Source organism: Mya arenaria, chromosome 1 (assembly GCF_026914265.1).
Source record: "Mya arenaria isolate MELC-2E11 chromosome 1, ASM2691426v1".
Lineage (NCBI taxonomy): Eukaryota > Metazoa > Mollusca > Bivalvia > Myida > Myidae > Mya > Mya arenaria.
This window is the reverse complement of record NC_069122.1, coordinates 39,397,891-39,414,336: the sequence shown is the minus strand read 5'-3', so window position 1 is coordinate 39,414,336 and position 16,446 is coordinate 39,397,891. Positions and strand designations below refer to the sequence as shown.

General features: G+C 33.0%; 1 protein-coding gene across 1 annotated transcript; it reads right to left on the bottom strand.

The window, feature by feature from the left end:
* Positions 1–10,371: 10,371 nt before the first annotated feature.
* LOC128234975 (uncharacterized) lies at positions 10,372–16,115 on the bottom strand. The gene is made up of 3 exons (XM_052949635.1): positions 15,957–16,115; positions 12,283–13,659; positions 10,372–11,341 (listed from the first exon to the last, which is right to left on the bottom strand). Exons 1-3 carry the CDS (start codon positions 16,078–16,080, stop codon positions 11,160–11,162), a joined length of 1,683 nt encoding a protein of 560 aa, XP_052805595.1. The 5' UTR covers positions 16,081–16,115; the 3' UTR covers positions 10,372–11,159.
* Positions 16,116–16,446: the final 331 nt, after the last annotated feature.

Below are 16,446 nucleotides of genomic sequence, written 5' to 3'. Positions count from 1 at the left end.
GGAATTTTCTTTTAAAATTAATACGAAGTTTAAGGGGTTGACTGAAAATAGAGGTACCTTTTATAAATGGGATCCTAATCTCCAGGCTAATTTTGTTGAAGACTTATCAACAGATTTACTTTGCCTTGAGAGAGATCTAACTGCAGAAATCAATGATGCATGTAACATCGATACGTTAACTTTTATATTTACAGAGTACCTTTGCAAAACAGGCAATAAATATTTTGAAAAAAAGTCGAACAGTCCCAATCGTACTTTTTTTAGCGAAGTTGATCCAAATAAAAAAGATTGGTATGATGACGATTGCAAACAAAAGCTTATAGTTTATAAGGAATGTTTGGCAAATTATAATTCAGTTATGAATAATGAGAGAAGGGAACGGGTTTTACGAGCAAAGAAAGATTATAAATACCAATGTAGAAAGTCTAAGATGTTATTTCATTCACAGCGTAGTAAACATATGAATGAAATGCGTAGAAAATCACCGAGGGAATTTTGGAAGATTTTTAAATTAAAAGCCAAAAGTCAGACCGGCGATAGTATCTCAAATGAGGATTTTAAGGTATATTTCAAAGGGCTTATGTCTGGTTTGCAGAATGATAACAAGGATTCTAGCTCTGAATTTTTATCTGATTTTGATAGAAATAATGATAGCAATTCACCTACCTTTGACTGTTTGGATAGATCTATAAGTGAAGAAGAAATATTGAAGGCGATTAGTAAACTTGGAAATAACAAGGCATGTTCCATTGATAATATTTTGTATGAGTATTTTAAAGCCAGTGTCCCGATTTTGATTAAGCCCTTACATTTATTTTTCAATACCATTCTTGATATGAAAACATTCCCTAAGTCCTGGGCTAACGGTGCAATAATCCCTGTATATAAAAAAGGCGATCAGTCGGATCCCAATAATTATAGGGGCATTACGTTGATCAGTTGCTTTGCGAAATTATTTACAGTTATTTTAAACGAGAGGCTTAAAGAATGGACTAAGAAGTATGATGTTCTCACTGATGCTCAATTTGGCTTTAAAAATAATTACAGTACCGTTGATCCTATCTTTATTTTACACTCGCTGATTCAAAGACAGTTAAATTCTAAGCAGAAGTTATACTGTTGTTTTGTTGACTTTAAAAAAGCATATGACTGCATTGATAGGAGTAGGATGTGGTATAAATTAATAAAATCAGGTATCGATGGTAAATTTTTGGCTCTGTTACGCTCAATGTACGAAGAAGTGAAGCTATGTGTTAAACATGTAGGTACATTGTCTGATTTCTTTGATAGTAATGTCGGATTATTTCAAGGGGAGATAACTTCCCCGATCTGTTTTTCCCTATTTTTAAATGACATTGAGTTACATTTGCAACAAGGAACCAACGCCGGGCTCACCATTGATGAACTTAATATTTACCTTTTGTTGTTTGCTGACGATGCCGCTCTAATATCAGAATCAAAAGAAGGCTTACAGGAATCACTTGATCAACTGGAAACTTATTGTAATCGTTGGAAACTCACAGTGAATGTTGAGAAAACTAAAATTGTTGTCTTCAAAAAAGGTGGTAGACTTTCGCGAACTAACAAATGGAAATATGCCGGTGTCGATGTTGAAATAGTTAACTCTTTTAATTACCTAGGTGTAGTACTAACGTCTGGTGGTTCTTTTGCTCAAGCAGCTAAAACTTAAGCTGGAAAAGCTCTTCGATCAATGAATGGCTTATTTTCTATTGTAAAAGATACAATTGTTCCAGTTAAAATTATGTTTAATCTGTTTGACTCATATGTTGTGTCTATACTTAATTATGGATCGGAGGTTTGGGGATTTGGGAAATATGAGTGCTTGGAAAGAGTGCAAAAACGATTTTGTAAATGGATACTTAAAGTAAAACGGTCTACAAATACATTGTCTTTATACAGTGAGCTAAGTCGGTTTCCGCTATATATCGAACGATATATTCGTATTATTAAATATTTTATCAAACTATTCACTAGCAAAACTGATTGTAAATTGTATTTTAAGGACAACTATCGGTAAAGAATTAAGAGAGATAGATGCAAACCGTGCTGTTAGAAATTGGGCCTCAAATGTTCGAGATGTTTTACCACATTCGGGATTTCATGACGTGTGGCTTTATCCAGAATCAGTAAATATGACTGTCATTGTACCTTTGATTAGAAATAGGCTACGAGATATTTATATTTCAGACTGGAGAGTGGGTATGGAAAGTTGTACCTCACTATCTATATATAAAGAACTAAAAGACACATTCGAAGTCTCAAGCTATATTCATAAATTAGACAACATGAAGTACATACAAGTACTTGCAAAATTAAGACTATCGTCACATAGATTAAATATTGAAGTTGGGAGACATAATAACATTGTAAGAAATGAAAGAAAGTGTACATTTTGTAATTTAAACGATCTGGAAGACGAGTACCATTTTGTCTTAAAATGTCCAATGTATGCTGATGTTCGTAGAAACTTTATACCCAGATACTATTCAGAACATCCTAGTATGGCTAAGTTTATCTCTCTACTGCAATCTGATAATAGATCACTTCTTGTTAAATTAGCAATTTTTTGTCTAAAAGCCTTTGAAATAAGAAAGAACAATGCCTAATGGTTTTATTCATAAATTGTCACCAAAAACTAGACGAGCTGTATATGTCATTGTATTTCCTTTTTACATGTTTGTTTGTTTTGTTTCCTGTTGTTGATTTATCACACATGATGTATCTCCAATCTATTGGCATTAGGTTCCTCTATAAACGGCAATACTGCTTCTAATTTTATGTCTTATTCGATTTATTTCGACAATTTTCAAGGTTTATGTGTTTAAGAATATATTTAACATTCTCACTTCCATATCAACCATCATGCACGCTAATTTGTGTGTAACTTGGTTGATGTTTTCCTTTTTTTCTTTTGTTCTTTCCATTTTTGAGTATTTACTGAAAAATCTGTCAATGATGCAAAACTCATTTAAAATGTGTTATACATGAAACTTTATATATTTTGATTGTTTATGTGTGTGTGTATTCTATATTTATGTTTATATTTTGTGTAATGTGACGATGAGCTGTATATGCTTAAGTCAAAAAATAAATTTTCTGTTCTGTTCTGTTCTGTTCTTATTACAAACGTGAGTGATATTTTACGTACCAAGGACAAGTATTGTTACTATGAATAGTGTTGGCAAACAATATGCACTAAATAATTTATTCCATGTATAAAAGGTCCACATTTAAACAGCCGCTTCAGAGTCATTTGACGTTGTTTTTTGCTTGCTTATGTTAAGGGAACATAATGAATCTCCAAATGTTATAAAATCCCCATAATGCGCATTATTGTGGCTATAAATAAATATGATTAATATATTATAATATAGACTTTTTCCTGGATAATGTCGACCGATGAAGATACATGCAATTTATTCTTTCTTTTAATTCATGCTTTTACCATTGTCTTCACTTAACACAATTGTTGTGTCAATGACTATTTCCTGCCCTTTTATGTTAGTTCAAGGCATGACAGTATGTGCATTACTTTCATTATCAACATGACAGTTAAGCTAAAATAATAGACGTTCAATACGGGATTCTTCTAATTTGCCATATAAAAAAATGTAAAAGAAATCCCTCCTGGTGAAAGTAAGGGCCAGTTTGTATTTAGATAAATATTGGGTTACGTAACCTAATTGTGTAAAGGCCGTGAAAAACAGTTACTGTGTGAAGTATAAAATCCATTGAAAGAACACTTTTTGAGATCTGAATTAAACCCCAACTTGCCCTAAAACTTAAACTATGGTTTCCAAGTCAATCAATTGCCATAACTTGTATTTCGGATCATATTGAGTTAATCCCTTTTTTCGCTGAGGAAATAAAAGGTCCGTGACAACAATATTCTCGAGTTTTTTTTACTATACTGTTGCTTAGTGAGTATGACTTCAGTGCTTCCGTTTAAAATGACGACGCAAATTAATTTAAATGCAATCAACTTGTACTGCATGGTGCCATCAAGAAGCTTAGAGTTTACTTAAGGAATGAATTGCGGGGTTGATGTCATTATCGGGGTATGAACGCAATTGGGCTGGTCAAAGTGTGTGGAGTCCGACGCGTAATTTTACCAGCCCTATTGCGTTCAAATCCCCGATAATGACATCAAACCCGCAATTCATTACTTATATTTACATCAATAGTTCATTATTTCATTAAGGAATTGTTAAAACAATACTTAATTTGATTTAAGAAAACCGTTCAGTAATCCATTCTTACACATTCTGTTAATATAACGACCCGAATGAACCTGAAACATTTAATCACAATAACGCGGGGAAAGATCAACCACTTGAAATCACTTTAAACGTTAAATTGAAACACTTATTTCAACAATGCATTTAACATATCATAAATTAACACTTTCTTAAATGTTGATTTATATTTTACTGGACTTGCTGAGACAATATAAACAATAACAAGATGAAATTCATTTATATTGTTATGCGATGAATTGCGATCCGAACATATCCGAAGATGTTGCGTTCATCGGATGATAACCGCAAAGGCAGTTCATTTAAGGAATGGGAGTTGAGACGTTCGTATTAAAGCTTATTCCACACAGGAAGACCATCATCAATCTATTCCTATCCCAGTGATAAATGAAGATAAATCAAATCAACATATTTTTAGGCCTAAGTAACCTAATTGTGTGATTGTGTGAAGTAAGAAGTCCATTTAATGAACGGTGTTGTAGTTATATGTGAAAATGCAAAGTTGCCCTAAAACATTATCCAAACCTCCTTAGTCAATCAAGGGCTATCATTTGTATTAAGGATAACATGAAATTATGAAACGTTGAAGAATTGTATCGTGGTCGTCAACAATTGTATGAAGTACGAAACTCATTGAATGAACGGGATTTGAGTAACGCCACTCGTAAAATGTAGCCTTTCGTGCTAACTCGTTGAAATATATAACGATCTTACAATGAAAAAAAACAATAATATTCTATATATTTATATTTTACCATGTAACTGCAATAGTCTTTTGCACAAGCATTAAATGCATGAAAAGCAGGCCTTACCTTCCAGGTAAACAAAGCTTTTAATGACAGACAACACTTTTGTATATCAAACTTGGAGTTGTACCTACAATTGTTGAGTTAAACAAAATGCTGCATGTATTAATTGTTCTGTTATTCAATGCATCTTTGTCAAAATCCAATATGTGATGATATTGTCTCGCTTTTACTTTCAGTTTCACTTTCACCTAGTAAGTATTCTTTCGAAAGTAAACAAAACATTCAATGTTCCTATTGCCAATATCCCTACATTGTTCTTTTATAAAAATGGCAAAGTAATCCAAATGTGATGAAATATAACTGTAAATTGACCATGATTTACGTCCAATAGATCTCCTTTTACATTCATTTAAAATAACAGGATGTAAACATTCACCTTAAGGCTTTTTCCCGCGCTATTAAGTACATGTGCCTGCTCGTAGTAAGCTAAAACTGCCGAAGGTACCCGTTAATTTACAAATTGGTTGGAGCTAGTCACGTCATTGAGTTTGACTGCTGCTAATTGACACAGTTGATCGTTTATCATTTGTCACTTCTGCCGTTAATTGCTTTTGACATGCGTTATATATACTTTAATTGAATTAACATTACGCACATGGTTTGCAGGTCCTTTTATCTTAAGATTCAGGATAACCGACTCTTGCACTGAAATGTTCCCAGGTCAAAGTTACTTGCGTCAACTTTAGGTAATGAATAATGTCCTATGGGAGCTCGTGTCAATTGGAAGCCCCGTTGAAATATCCTTGTCGAATTATTATTAGTCTCCGGGGTTATATTTATAGTTTATTAATTTGAAGTTATATTTCAGTTTAGATTATTAAAACTGGTATGAAAATGGTTAAAACCTATGGTATCATAGGTTAGACTTACGAACAAATGAAAGAACTTTAATAAAAGAAATTTGGCACCAAAACCCGGGAAATGAGCATTGTCTGTCAACTGCAGGTGCCCTTAATATATGTGTATATAGCATTATGTTTAGACAGTAAGATATGAGTTTAAGGTTGTTGTTTTTTCCTGCCTTACATTATATAGCTTGATTCAATGATCTTTTATAGAAGTAATATGCTTTAAGCAAGATTCCCAATCCAATCGCAATGAATTACCACAAATGGCATTAAAACCATTTGTATGGGTTGAAAGATTTGCCAGATAAAATATCGTGAAATATCTATCCACAAGGAACTTTTATGGAACCTAATTGTGTGATCATGGTCCTTAACAACTAAATTGTGTTATGTATGGAGTGATTTGAATGAACAGTATTGGAGTTACAAGTGCCAACTAGCCCTAAACCCTTTAACGAAAGCAGACGCCGAGCCGAGAAATATAGCCCACCTTATTATTCAAATAGTTGTGCTAAAAACGGGTCGCAAAAACAGATGACATTTTAAATTAGAGACATTTTGTGACACATTTAGCAAGAAAATTTTCAAATTTATGGTATAATTATATGTTTTTTACCAAAATATTGATAACGTTGTTACATCGGTCCCGTTTTCCTTTATTTATAAAATATAATGTTTCCTCTATTAGCCATGTGTTATCTAAACGCGCTAGCCTTTCTTTAGTACAAATGACAATTTCAAAGCAAGGGGAATTAACTTTTCTGTGATAGGTTGGATATAGCATTTTCAAGCTCGTGATAAGTATCGTATTCGAATTCCAGTTTTAGAATAATGCAGATTGACATAAGGCGTTAGACATATAGTGTTTACAGTTTTAAAATACGAGTTCAAGTCAAACGACATATATTTACAGTGATTAGTTGATTTGAACATGTTAAGGTTCATAATCGAAATCCAGTTTAGCGTATTGCAGTTTGGCGTTAGGCGTTAGACACTTTGCGGTTGCAACATCGTGAAATTTGCTAGCCTAATAACGACAGTGTCAATTCAAGAAACGTGAAAGATGAGATGACTATTACTGAACTCTTCATAACAAGAATTAAACAATGCATGAATGAAATTAAAAGTAAATGATTATAAAACAAGCATAAAAATGTTATCAAATTTCAAATAACATTTTTGAACCAAATACCGCTCCGTACTTATCAGGCTGTATAAAGTGGTACTGATGATCGATTTAAATTCGATTATTAATTGATAAATTTATTAAAATGTATATGAATATTGTGTTGTATAATGTGATTGTAATTTTAATATCAAAGTAAGGCTGACTTTAGCTTAAAATGACAATTTTAGTGAAATACATTAATGTATCTAGTTGGTTCAAACTTTAAATGAGACTGTAGTACGGTGTTCAATCCACGTGGTTAAAACGTCATATGAAAACGGAAACTAGATGCGTATATCGGACATTGTTTACCCGGACAATACCAATTTGCACTATTTTCTTAGCTGCGCAATGCAACAAAAAGTAAGTTCAAGATGACTGGATAGAAATTATGTAAACATAGGCACAGCCTTACTAAAGTCTGTCCAGTATTTTATGCGTGAAATGTGTGACAAATGTGTTCCTGTTTTGCCTTTTTATTGAATAGTTCTTAATGGGCTCTTACGTTCACATTTCTAATCCTTATTTGTTTACCCTGCACTTGATGTTGTAAAGTCATAAGTCGTTATGAACTGAATATTCTGCAGCAACTGAGCCGAGTCACTGGCATCAAAACAACAACAAGTAAGATCCCCTTGTGGCGCTATCTAATTAAAGCAATATTTTATGTTATTGTAGATATCTACGGAAGCAAAGCAATGAGCTCGTAACTTTTCTTAGACATTATATTTATTAATGGGAAATGTCTGATTGATAGATGATGGTATTAATAGAACCATACTTTGACACCTTTGAAAGTTTTCATAAAAAAAATATCGTAAAAGACTCAGCAACACTTATGTTTCAGCGGCTATTACAACTCAGAATATAAAATGAATATTGAAACTAATTAAATTTAATATAGATAGACAGTTTTTTTTATTGTTCAAGTCAAGAACACAATCGGGGCCGCAATAGATGTATTATAGTTCTTGGATGTGGGTTTTACCCAGCTTATAATTATTTTGTTTAAATAACGCATCAATATTACCAGCTCCAGCAGTTACAAACAAACGTAAACGCTGACAAATCTTGGAAAGATCCAGCGACATCATTTCTCATTTGTTGTTTCCAGTTTAACGTCTTAAATGACACATTGAGTATCGTTATATTTTCTTCTCATCGATAAACATTGCCGTTCATGACCTCGTCAATTTGTCTTTCACCAGTGAATATCAATACTATTATATTCCATAATCGTTAACTTATCCCCACTTTAAGTTCATGACATATACACTTAGCTCTTACAGTACACTGCGTTACATTGTAAAGCCGATAACCTTTCCCTAACCGACATTAAATAACAAACGTGCGTTTGTTAGGATGAGTAAATGAAGATGTAATAGGATAAGTCTCAAAACAGTTGTAACGAGTCTCTCCTCGTGATGATATCTTATTTTCAATTCAAATATAATCCTTTTACGGATGTTTTCTCTATTTAATGATTTGAAACATAATATGTTGTCAGTGAAAAAATTAATTATTTCACATATGCATGATTCATATTAGATTACATAAATATGTTTCCAATTCATTCTTGTTCAGGAACTTACGGAAGATAAGGCCTATGAGACTTGTAGAGGCCATTAGAGCGATGTTGGGCACAAAAAAACACTCCAAGTAAATAACATCTTACCGTTCTAAGGCGGTACTTAACAATCCTTGATAAACACACCTAGTGTTTCATATAGTATATATATGTACTATTTTGTCTGTGGAGTATTTAACTGTTGTTCCATGTTTCTTCTTTGTGTTGTTTTGTTTTTGTGTTCTATGTTTTTGGCGTTTACTCTGTGCTATTAAATGGGGTTAATGCTTAAACCTTTGGCTACGGTGCTTGTTTCTGTTGTTTTTCATATAAATACTTACACCTAGTGGTAGGACATTTCCTGTTATTCCGGCCAGTCGACTTCATATGTAGGATCTATTCCATGGTGTTATCTAGTCATACCTTTCCAGTTGCGCTTACGTGGTCTCATTGTATCCAGCTTCCTGTCGCTACATTATAATCGTTAATCGCAAATCGCCATGTACGTTTTAACAAAGTAATACCCTAATGTATTTCATCATTTGTAAAAGGAAAATTCAAATAATCGTTATTGTAAAGAAGAGCGTTGCACATAACATCAAAGTTTATATGTTCTATTGGTACTTCATTTTCCTTGTATAGTAAATATTCAAAGTAACTTGCCCAATCATTTTCCGAAATATTATTTCATTCTACAGTTAACGGTTTTAAAACGTTTACTAGTCGCCAACATGTTTTACGATTGTCCATAGATCGTAAAAGTGAAAATCCTGTATTTCGCTTATAATTTATAGTTTTCGCATTGCATAAGTTTTTAAATGATACTCTAGACGCCTTATAAGAAAATTGGTATAATTATTTGTCCGTCGGAAACGCCTGAAAATGGAATATGTTCTACGTTTTGCTTAGTACAAATTAAGTCCCAAAATGCTGGCTGGGATTGACAATATTTTTCCCAAGTTCTACCGCGCATCTTTTCAGCGGACATCGTTTATAAGCGAACACGTTTGTCGACAGCATCGTTAAATACGTATTTGACGCGTTACCGGGAAAATCGTAATTCTGATACTTGGCAATAGTTGGAGCCCGGAATTATACATATTTTGGTTTCCCCAAGCTAATCCCTTGGTACAAACAAAATTGTACCGTTTTAATATACACACGTTACTTTGGAAACATCAGAATCATTGATATGCTACATTAAATTAAATAGCTTGAATTTCACCTTTTTTTACCGCCATGGGAAAACCAAGTTATGTGAACTCCGGATTACATGTTTTGATGACAATTTGCGCCAAAACACGCCCAATATCGACCAAAGTCGCCCAATACGAGTTTCTTCCGTTTGGGTGGCTATTTAACTCGCCGATTATCAGATTCGAGGGGCGGACCAAGAAAAAGAATAAACGTACATATAGCAAATCGAGATTTCACCGGACGACTTTTCGTGCTGTATGAAATAACAATCATGTTTTAAATATTTGTTATGGTATAGAGAATTATAGAATTACAATGAACTAAGTCGAATACACTTGATAAAAACACATATTAAAATATAGTCATAATGTAGCATCTCAAAAAGGGACTACCGCAATATTAAGTTGCTAGAGAAGGCCAACAATTTTAACCATTCGAAATCGGACTTTTTTTTAGTTTGGAAAAACAATATTCTTTACATGTTAAACAGGTAACTTTTGCAAAATGATTTGTTATAATATGGGTTTTATTCAGTAATTTTATACAGTTTTCAATAGTCATATGTTTGTATGTCAAATTGTTCCACATAGTGGAAAAAAGCATTAAAGAAATCACAACAAAGCCACAGATATTTAAAAAAAAATATTTTGCAAATAAATCGAATAAAAACAATTCCTCCGTAATAATCGCTTAGCTCTATTAAAATTTATAATACAACACAAGTATTGATACTTTGGACACATTTAAGCCGGACGATATATTTAACTAAATACAATAATTTCCCCAAAAAGACAATTTATACAACATTAAGTACAGAATTAACGTATAAGGATAGTATGTGCAAAATCCCATTCAGAACTATTCACCCAAAAGCAATCCGGAATACATCGACAAACATTTTTCACATATTCTAATCGATGTTATCCGGGTTACACGAAATGCGCATCTAGTTTATGTTAACAAATGTCTTTTAACCAAGTTGTACGAACGCTATACGACAGTCTCATTTGAAGTTCGAGAAAATTATATTCCTTAACATATTTCACTAAAATTGCCATTTAAGCTTAAGTCAGTCTTACTTAGTATTTTAAATGACAATCACATATTACAAAACAATATCCAAATAATTATGTTTTAGCTAATCTATTCAGGATTTATCATTTCAATCAATCATCAGTTAAGTCTGAAAATGCACTTTATCCATGAAGCTTTCCATCGGCTAATGTTATAATATACTTCATAGACAAGTGTTTTTTACAAATTATATTTAAAAAAAATGCATAAGAGTTTAATCTATTCCATTCTGATCAAAGTCAACACATCGTCCATGGCCTGTAACATGGCTTCACCAGACGCATTTAATACGCCAGCCCCTTTCTGCATCGCAATCAAACCGTCCACAGCAGCACGTAACGTTCCCGTGTACCTCTGAGCATTCTCGAAATCGCCGATTCGTGATTGAAAAATGGTAACGCCTACAATAGAATAAACAAACTCATGAAGCATGAATCCAACCTTAAACTCGACATAAACATAACTTTATACTGATATTCTTTCAAAGTTTGATTATAACTTTAAAAAAAGCATCCTCAGCCAAGCGAATTCCTTGTGAATTAAGTTGCATGGCAATATATGAAAAATAATTCCAAAAGAATTTACTGTGTTTGTGTTTATCAAAAATTATTCTCTAAGTACATACAATGCGTTTTTTGAAGTACTGTATACCATGACGTCTATAAAATAGTTCGGATTACATGAATACGTTTTTAAACTATTGTTTAATTAAGTCGTATGTAAACTATATTTTTTTCGCAAACTGTATAAAGGAAGATACTACATTCGTTGTGATTTGAAGTTCTTTTAAACAAGTTTGATACGACGGCGAGTTATTTATAAACATACAATTACACTGAGTAAACGCTTTGAAAATGAATCATTTTGTTACATAAAATATTAAATATGATATTCTTTTAAACGTGCACAGCTAACGTAATCAAATGTAAGTGCCAATCTCACGATAACCTCTAGTTGAAAAAAAGTATTATTTAAACCTAAATCTTCGATTATAGTTATTTACCTTTTGTAGCCTTTTTTATTTGAAATTGAGTGTGTTATAAAGTTAAACTGAATTAATCGTTTAACATGCTAATTGATCAAATTCAAATTTGCAACAGAAGACATTAATAATTATTCTTGTTTCCAAAACATATGTCCCCAGAAAATATAAAAATAATCCAATTATGCAAAACTTAGACTTTATGTGCAAATGTATCAATATGTTACAGGTTAATCCCATAAAATATCACGTCATAAATGATAACACTAGTTTTGTAAAAATGAATATTGTTATAAGTTATTTTAGGTCTAATGGACACAATTCTATTTAGAGAACAAACAACAAATACAATCTGTTTACCTGTTGTAACATATGACGCATGAAACGTTTTGTCAAAGTCCCGCAGCTCCTTGCGTACAGGCGAGTAGACCTTAGCCTTGGGGAGTAAACTGCGGTCAATGTAGGTCCCGTGTACCATATCGGCTAGGAAAAGGGACGAATGGATGAACTCATGAACTATCTGTGCAGCATAGTTGTCCACGGTCTGCTCGCTGAATGCACTAGGGTCTTCCCAGATAACTCCAAGAGCTGAACTTATGGTTCCGCCAGACATTCCGCGGTGTTCCGCCTTGTAGAAAGCTATGCATCCGATAACTTGGTGGATAGCGCGATACAGGTCTGCATTTGTAGAATTGATCAAATCCATTGCTGCCTGGACATTTGACGTAATATGTTCTTGTTCTTCTAATGTATATAAATGTCGCCCAGCTTCTACATATTCTTTACTCATTTCCAGTAACCCAGATCGATTAAGGCCTTCAACTAAGTCGGGATGGTTGAAACTTAAAATCACTCGACCTTCTTCTACCGGTATTTTGACGGTTTGGTGTTTTTCGAGCTCCGCGTAAAATCTCTCTTTCTGTTTATGTCCAATTGTGGATAATCCGGACATTCCAAGTAAGGCTAATCTTTGATTCATAAATGCTTGGTCAAAATTAAAAGGCCAAAATATGTGTTGAAAATTGTCTGTTAAAGACAGCTGTTCAAGCATTTCCTGCAGGGGTAAGCGTTGGAATTTGTTTTCAAATTCTTCTCTGTCTTTTTTGTTTTTTCCAAATAGAACGATATTCTGATTCCAGTTGTTAAAGTAAGAATTGTCTGTCTTTGGGAACCCAACAGCCATCGAACCTGCTATTGAAAACCACTGATGCATTTTATTGGCCATCCTTTGGAGCGTGATATTTACTTCCCTCTTCTGACGTCTCCTTTCTGGAGGCCTTTTATTACGATGTGCACGTGCTATTAGCATAGCCATTCTTTGGGGTACTGCCCGCTTCATAAGTCTCGCGGTTTCTACATCATTTTTCGCGTATACCATGGGCTCTTCGTACGGCATCAACTGCGTCATGTTTGCCCTGTACGCATACTCCATCGTTTGTGGTAGTTGTTCATCTCTCTTTTTATCTATCATCTGAAGCTTTTCATGCGGTGTTTCTCCATTTTTACCATTTGTTATGTTCTTGTCCGTAGCGACACGCTCACTGCCTAGTAAATGTTTGAATTCAGGGCTGCGATTGAGCAAGAATTCGCGGAATGCCCTGTCAGTATAGTCTTCGATCGCTCTCAGTGATTTGTAATTAGCATGGTCGAGGTTTTGAATATTCCAAGAGAAATGAGATGTTCTGTATTCATCCACATTCCTTTGAAGATTCTGTAAAAAGTTTTGATTGCTTGATTCTGAAAGCAAAGAAACTTATGACATCATCGGTTCCATTATAAACAGGAGTCCTCAACTGTCAAGTGAGAATGTTACCAAAATTTAATAATTCAGTAAATGATAAGTTATATAACAGGGAAATAAGTTAATAGTTTCTGATCAAATTGTATATGTGAAATCAAAATAATGTCATTATGAATTAAACACTACGCCTCAAACAGGTGGGCAAAAGCTAAATAATGTTTGATATGTAACCATGTTAATTGAATTCACATGTTGTACCTGTTTGTGTATCTAGCAATATGATAGTCCAAAAAATGAATACTCACATGTCAAAGTCGAACAATAGCTATGATACACACACACATAATTATATATATATATGGCAATATACAACAATTGTTTTTTATAAAAAATATGAGTTTAATGAAGTTATTTCTTGATAGCTACGTCATTTATGTTATAGTTTGTTCTGAATAAAATAATGAAACAAGACTCCTTCAATGTGTAGTACGCATCTGAACGTCGATGATGAGGACAATTAACGATCGAGTGCAAAACGGAAAATCCAATATTTTTAAAGCAAAGCTATGATTTAGTTTAGTTTTCGTATCAAATGCATTGTATGTTCATTTTAGGTATTTTAGGAGATAGGAGAATACACTAACTCTATAATCCAGCAATGGGTGATGATGTTTAGTTTTGGTGCTTGGTCACCACAATATGATTTTGATTTGCTGCGATACGGCAATGATTGCTGATATGTAAAATGACTAAAGATCATATGTTCATTTCTTTTTCTTTTATGATATATGATATGTTAAAAAAACTATTTTGAGATAAAGTTATGGCACACAAACTTGTTTCAATATATCATTTGGCAAATTTTGCATATTCTTCTTCTACACAAAAAAAGCCTTTCTTAAATATATTATCGCATGAAGAAATACAATTGACAATTGATTCTATACAAACACATAAAAGAGTTTGATCGGAAGCTAAAAGCTAAAAGCATATAAAGATCATATGGGGTTTTTTCTTTTGGTTTGTATGAATTTTCAGAAACAAAACATATTAAAACATATGAATTGTCGTATTGAAGCAAAATACGCTGATATTTTAACACAGAAATTGCATGTTTCACTGTAAAATGTTCTTGACGTAACTAAAAGCAATATTGCAAAATACAACTAATTAAAACGTCTCTTAATAGTAGCGTAACATTTTTACAATAAGACTGCGCAAACAAAACCTCAGAGGAATCTTCAATAATAAACGTCAAGCCCCGTTCAATAGTAAGCCTAATTCAATAGATGCTCCGGAAACTAGCGTGTCTTCCTGTAAGCATCCGAGTTATCTTTATGTTAAAACGAGGGCAAGGGAACAGGAAAGGACAAGTTGATTCTACTTCTCCATATAAACATTCTCACGAAGGCTTATATTTCTTTCGAAAAAGATCATACTTAAATAAATGGCAGCCAATTGCAACCTAGTGTAGATAATTTGTAAGTGCCTATGTCTGGTCTGCGTAGTAGAGAAGCCCTTCGAACTGCTGTTCTGGATCAACAGACCATTGAATTGGTGAAAGAAAAACTTCAAAATGATACCAAAATAATATGAGGTCACCAGAAATCCGAAATTAACATTATTGTTTATCATACCTCACTTTTGTCTGCAATGGTAAAATCCCATTACCCGAAAAAGAGAAATTATGACTGTCAGAAACATTTTCAACTTTTTGACACGTGACCAAGCGAAAATGCAATGTCAGGTCATGTGATAGTGATATTTTGAATGTCATATAAGGACAAATAACTCCTTCAATATTTAGCTAAATCAAGACGTGATTGCCTCCCTTATACAAATACAACAGTGACGTCACTATTCAATGTGTACACAAAAACATTAGACGACAGGAAATTAACGGTGGAATTAGATATAATTATTTTATTATGTTTAATTTTCATTACATGGTTAAACTTGTTCTATTAATATCAAAAACATTTTATAACCATTTTATGTACTTAATTGTGTTCGATATTATAAAATAAATATCATATGGCAGCATGTGTGACATTGACATTGTCAACCCTCGAAACAGAATGTCACCCTCGGATGCTAAGTAATGTTTTGTATTGTCATTATTTAAACGTCGAGGAAGATACCGTAGCTATATAAATGCAAAGAAAATGAATCATCTTGCAAAATCGAACATGAGTTTAGAAGATATTTTAATATATGCATAATATAAAACATTAAACTTTTAACACTAACATTGCATCAGTAAAAGTCTTAATTACTTGAAGAAATAACTTACCTGCAAAAGCCAGAGAAAATAAGAATAATACCAGAACGTGGTTGTCTTTTGAACCTTTCATTTTGTTTGTATGGAAGAAGCAAGTATTTGGTCTCTTTATATACAGATATAAGCCGGACTTCATTACATGTATAATCGTATTTTCCCAGTACAAGATTTATTTAAAATGTTATTACGTTGTAGATAAACAAATGTGATCGATAACCAAGATTGTTCCGTTGACTTAATACCACTGGCGTAGCTACATGCGTGCTTACAATTATTCTAAGCTGAATCACCCAAGCTGAAAGTAGCAAGAACATAATAAAACACGAAGAAAGGTAAGTAATATTTCAATGTTGACAGGTATTTCTTTGATTTTACAATTATTTGAATAAATTGTTCCTTTATTGACACACAATGTATTAGTGGAATACTTCAAAATGTTTTAATGAATTATTTTGTTTTAGTCTAAGATATACCGGGAGACGCTTCTACGACCTTTATAGAG

Coding starts and splice junctions, on each gene's coding strand:
- LOC128234975 (XM_052949635.1), bottom strand. CDS start 16,080: ATGAAGTCCGGCTTATATCTGTATATAAAGAGACCAAATACTTGCTTC. Junction 13,660..15,956: donor ATTTTCTCTGGCTTTTGCAG/GTAAGTTATTTC, acceptor CTTTGCTTTCAG/AATCAAGCAATCAAAACTTT. Junction 11,342..12,282: donor TGCGTCATATGTTACAACAG/GTAAACAGATTG, acceptor ATTCTATTGTAG/GCGTTACCATTTTTCAATCA.